General features: G+C 36.2%; 1 protein-coding gene across 1 annotated transcript in view; it reads left to right on the forward strand.

Annotated features, from left to right (window-relative positions):
* Positions 1 to 5230, forward strand: part of LOC144336939 (uncharacterized) — a 28953-nt gene extending 23723 nt beyond the window's left edge. Inside the window, 2 exon segments of the mRNA XM_077978647.1 lie at positions 2430 to 4723; positions 4725 to 5230. Coding sequence (XP_077834773.1) covers positions 2430 to 4723; positions 4725 to 5081 — 2651 coding nt within the window. The 3' untranslated portion in view covers positions 5082 to 5230.
* The last annotated feature ends 770 nt before the right edge of the window (positions 5231 to 6000 follow it).

A 6000-nucleotide genomic window follows, 5' to 3' on the forward strand; every position in this document is an offset into this window, starting at 1 on the left:
GACAGTGGGATGTTGAAGTCTCCCAATGTTATAGTGTGGGAATCTATGTCTCTTTGTAGGTCCCTAAGAACTTGCTTTATGATTCTAGGTGCTCCTGTATTGGGTGCATATATATTTAGGATAGTTATCTCTTGTTGTTGCATTGACCCCTTTACCATTATGTAATGCCCATCTTTGTCTCTTTTGATCTTTATTGGTTTAACGTCTGTTTTATCAGAGACTGGGATTGCAACCCCGGATTTTTTTTCTTTTCTTTCCATTTGCTTGGTAAATATTCCTCCATCCATTTCTTTTGAGTCTATATGTGTCTTTGCACATATAGACTGAAATACAGCACTTAGATGGATCTTGACTCTTTATTCAATTTGCCAGTCTGTGTCTTTTAATTGGAGCATTTAGCCCTTGTATTTAAGGTTAATATTGTTATGTCATTATGATGCTAGCTGGTTATTTTGCCCATTAGTTGATGCAGTTTCTTCACAGTGTCGATGGTCTTTACAATTTGGTATGTTTTTGCAGGGGCTGGTACCAGTTGTTCCTTTGTGTGTTTAGTGCTTCCTTCAGGAGTTGTTGTAAGGCAGGCCTGGTGGTGACAAAGTCTCTCAGCATTTGCTTGTCTGTAAAGGATTTTATTTCTCCTTCACTTATGAAACTTAGTTTGACTGGATATGAAATTCTGGGTTGAAAATTCCTTTCTTTAAGAATGCTGAATATTGGCTCCCCACTCTCTTCTGGCTTGTAGGGTTTCTACAGAGAGATCCACTGTTAGTCTGATGGGCTTCCATTTGTGGATAACCCGACCTTTCTCTCTGGCTGCCCTCAACATTTTTTTCATTTCAACCTTGGTGAATCTGGCAATTATGTGCCTTGGGGTTGCTCTTCTCAAGGAGTATCTTTGTGGTGTTCTCTGTATTTCCTGAATTTGAATGTTGGCCTGTCTTGCTAGGTTGGGGACATTCTCCTGGATGATATTTTGAAGAGTGTTTTCCAACTTGATTCCATTCTCCCTGTCACTTTCAGGTACCCTAATCAAACGTAGATTTGGTCTTTTCACATAGTCCCATATTTCTTGGAGGCTTTGCTCATTTCTTTTTATTCTTTTTTCTCTACTCTTGTCTTCTTGCTTTATTTCATTCAGTTGATCTTCAATCTCTGATCTCCTTTCTTCTGCTTTATCGATTCAGCTATTGATACTTGTGCATGCTTCATGAAGTTCTCATGCTGTGTTTTTCATCTCCATCAGGTCATTTATGTTCTTCTCTAAACTGGTTCCTCCTGTTAGCAATTCGTCTAACCATGTCATAAGACTGTTTGCAAATCACTTTTATCTTGCAGCTCCCAAAATTCTCTTTTCGTCTGTAACTATTGAAATTGTGATTATAAATACGTTTTTGTTATAAATGTATTTGTGTGTATCGTAATTTGCTTTTTGAGCTTTTTTATTTTTACATAGTTTTTAATTTTAGAATCTTTCAATTATTTATTTTTGTATTTTTATCACCACAATTTAGATATTTTTGTTCTTATGCTCATTTTTCTAACTTTTTATAGTCTTTCGTGTTCCTGTTTCACGCATTATTATTCCATTTTTAAAATTAGTATATAAATTTTTAGTGGTTTCTTTCTGAAATTTTAATAATATTTTTGGTGGGATTATGTTGCCCTATTTTGTATAGATTTTATGTAATCTTTGAGATTTGGACATTTAGAAAGGTTACTTGTCACAAAATTTATTAATGTAGCTTTGTCCTGGCATAGTCAGAAAGCAATGGTCTTGACTAGAGATAGTGTGGGTCTGTCAAACATGTTCTTCAGATTTGTGTTGTCTGAAATTTTGTGCTTTTAGTTTAAAGAGATTATGTTTCTCCTGAAAAGTAATTACCTGGTACACCTGTTCTCTCTCTGCAGCACTGCAGTGCTCTGCTGCAGTGTATTTACCTTTGGTCTCAGCAGACTCAAAATGAAAGTATACCATCATTTATTTCAGCAATTTATGTCATGGGAGACAGAAACCAGTGTGTGGAAAGGCCAGTAGAAGACAGAAATTAAATTGTACATGCCAATATTTTACTTTCCTTTAAAGAAAAGCCAGAAGTTACAATTTACTTCTGAAGGGACTAGGTAATACTGAGGAGCAGAAAGAGGTGTAATGGGTAAATGTAACAAACTTTTCTTTTTTTCTATGTGGTTCTTTGCATTGGGTTTAATTCAGACACTGTACACACTTAACTCATGTATAAATTATCCACATATGTATTTTGGTCTGTATGTTTTCATTACATTTATATGTCTGTGAAGAATTAGGGCCTGTGTCATATTGCAATGTAATCTTACTTATGCAGTTTGAATAATTTTATAGGTTAGATTTGGAAACTGTATTTATCTGAGTCTAATAAGTGGACTAATTTGTTATTTTTATTTCTTTTCAGTTATATGTTCTCATTTTGCTCAACACCTTTGTCCAGAGCAGGGCATAGAAGATTCTCTCCGAAAAGTGATATTGAGAAGATGTGAAAAATGTGGACCTGAGAATTTACAGTTAAAAATTGGTTGTACCAATGTGGATGAGTGTAAGGTGCACAAAAAAGGTTATAATAAGCTTAACCAGAGTTTGACAACTACACAGAGCAAAGTATTTCAATGTGGCAAATATGTAAACGTCTTTCATAAATGTTCAAATTCAAAAAGACATAAGATAAGGCATACTAGAAAGAAGCTTTTGAAATGTAAGGAATATGTCAGATCATTTTGCATGCGTTCACACCTATGTCGACATAAAAGAATTTATACCAGAGAAAATTCCTACAAATGTGAAGAAGATGGCAAAGCCTTTAACTGCTCCTCAACCCTTACTTATTATAAGAGAATTCATACTGGAGAGAAACCTTACAAATGTGAAGAATGTGGCAAAGCCTTTAGTAAGGCCTCAACCCTTACCAAGCATAAGGTAATTCATGCTGGAGAGAAACCCTACAACTGTGAAGAATGTGGCAAAGCTTTCAACTGGTCCTCAGATCTTGTGACACATAAGAGAATTCATACTGGAGAGAAACCCTACAAATGTGAAGAATGTGGTAAAGCTTTCAACCGGTCCTCAAGTCTTACGGTACATAAGAGAATTCATACTGGAGAGAAACCCTACAAATGTGAAGAATGTGGCAAAGCCTATGGTAACTTCTCAACCCTTACTAAACATAAGGTAATTCATACTGGAGAGAAACCCTACAAATGTGAAGAATGTGGAAAAGCCTTCAGCTGGCCCTCAAGCCTTATTGAACATAAGAGAAGTCATGCTGGAGAGAAACCCTACAAATGTGAAGAATGTGGCAAAGGTTTCAACCGGTCCTCAAAACTTAGTGAACATAAGAGAATTCATACTGGAGAGAAACCCTACAAATGTGAAGAATGTGGCAAAGCTTTCTACGGGTCCTCAAAACTTACGGAACATAAGAGAATTCATACTGGAGAGAAACCCTACAAATGTGAAGAATGTGGCAAAGCCTATGGTAACTTCTCAACCCTTACTAAACATAAGGTAATTCATACTGGAGAGAAACCCTACAAATGTGAAGAATGTGGAAAAACCTTCAGCTGTCCCTCAAGCCTTATTGAACATAAGAGAATTCATGCTGGAGAGAAACCCTACAAATGTGAAGAATGTGGCAAAGCTTTCAACCGGTCCGCAAACCTTACGGTACATAAGAGAATTCATACTGGAGAGAAACCCTACAAATGTGAAGAATGTGGAAAAGCCTTCAGCTGGCCCTCAAACCTTATTGAACATAAGAGAATTCATGCTGCAGAGAAACCCTACAAATGTGAAGAATGTGGCAAAGGTTTCAACCGGTCCTCAAGACTTAGTGAACATAAGAGAATTCATACTGGAGAGAAACCCTACAAATGTGCAGAATGTGGCAAAGCTTTCTACCGGTGCTCAAACCTTACGGAACATAAGAGAATTCATACTAGAGAGAAACCCTACAAATGTGAAGAATGTGGAAAAGCCTTCAGCTGTCCCTCAAGCCTTATTGAACATAAGAGAATTCATGCTGGAGAGAAACCCTACAAATGTGAAGAATGTGGCAAAGCCTTCATCTGGTCCTGAAGACTTAGTGAACATAAGAGAATTCATACTGGAGAGAAACCCTACAAATGTGAAGAATGTGGCACAGCCTATGTTAACTTCTCAGCCCTTACTAAACATAAGATAATTCATACTGGAGAGAAACCCTACAAATGTGAAGAATGTGGCAAAGCCTTTAGTAAGGCCTCAACCCTTACTGCACACAAGACAATTCATACTGGAGAGAAACCCTACAAATGTGAAGAATGTGGCAAAGCTTTCTACCAGTCCTCAAACCTTACAGAACATAAGAGAATTCATACTGGAGAGAAACCCTACAAATGTGAAGAATGTGGCAAAGCCTATGGTAATTTCTCAACCCTTACTAAACATAAGGTAATTCATACTGGAGAGAAACCCTACAAATGTGAAGAATGTGGAAAAGCCTTCAGCTGGCCCTCAAGCCTTAGTGAACACAAGAGAATTCATGCTGGAGAGAAACCCTACAAATGTGAAGAATGTGGCAAAGCCTTTAGCTGGGTCTCAGTCTTCAATAAACATAAGAAAATTCATACTGGAAAGAAATTCTATAAATGTGAAGAATGTGGCAAAGAGTTCAACCAATCCTCACACCTTACTACTCATAAGAGAATTCATACGGGAGGAAAAACCCTAGAAATGTGAAAAATGTGGCAAAGCTTTCAATTAGTTCTCAACCCTTACTGAACATAAGGGAATTTATAGAGAAGGGAAACCCTACAAATGTGAAGAACGTGGCAGATTTTTTAACTCTTCCTCAATCCTTACTAAACATAAGGTAATTCATACTGGAGGGAATTCCTACAATTGTGTGGAACGTGGCAAAGCCTTTAACCAGTCCTTAAGGCTTACCACATATAAGACAACTCATACTGGACAGAAACCATACACATGTGAAGAATGTGGGAAAGCCTCTAACAGATCCTCAATTCTTAACAGACACAGGCTAATTCATACTAGAGAGAAACCACAAACCTGAAAGATGTGACAATGCTTTTTGGCAACACCTGAAACTTTTCTGAGTATAAAAGAAATCATACTGGTGAGAAATCCTAGAAATGTGAAGAATGTGACAAAGCCTTTAAATGGCTGTCACACTTGATTGTAGGTAAGATAACTCATATTGGAGAAAACTAGTGTGAACAATGTGGCAAAACATTTAACCAATGCTCATGCCTTTTTGCAGAGGAAAGCATTTATACTAGCCTGGGCAACAGAGGGAAACTGTCTGGAAAAAAAAAATCATTAATATCTTCTCACATCTTAGTCAATATCAGAGAGTTCATACTAAATAAAAGTGTTAAAAGTGCAATTGGTGTCAATAGATCTTTCAGAAAATATAAGCCCTTAAATTCCAGAAGAATATTTATTTTGAGGAAACACATTACAAATATAAAGAGGATTGTAGTACCTTTACTTGTATCACAGGTTTTATTGTACACATTTTGTACTACAGGAAAACCCTGAGGTAGTTGTTCCAACTTTGCTCAACATCAGGGAATTTATATTGAAGAATAACCCTGCAAATTTAATGAATTTGGAAAAACATTTTTAAAAAAACTACAGATTATAAAACACAAAAGTTTATACTAAAATATATTTTCGCAAATACAGTAAATATTTTAAAAATTTAATCCAAAATTAAGTAAAGAGAATCCACAGTAGAAATACCTGTCTCTCAAACTTCAGACATTACACTTACTCAGATTGCTGAGTATAGGAAAAAATTCAAAACAAAAGTTGGTGAAAAGAAAAATTATTTGTAAGTAACTTTAAAAGAAGTAGATCTTTGAAGAGTTATAATCTCATTTAAAGTATACTTTTGTCCTGAAACTGTAGATTTTTTTTTTTGCCAGACACAGTGGCTTACACGTGTAAGGCCAACACTTTGGGATGCT

The sequence above is a fragment of the Macaca mulatta genome, chromosome 19 (assembly GCF_049350105.2).
Source record: "Macaca mulatta isolate MMU2019108-1 chromosome 19, T2T-MMU8v2.0, whole genome shotgun sequence".
Lineage (NCBI taxonomy): Eukaryota > Metazoa > Chordata > Mammalia > Primates > Cercopithecidae > Macaca > Macaca mulatta.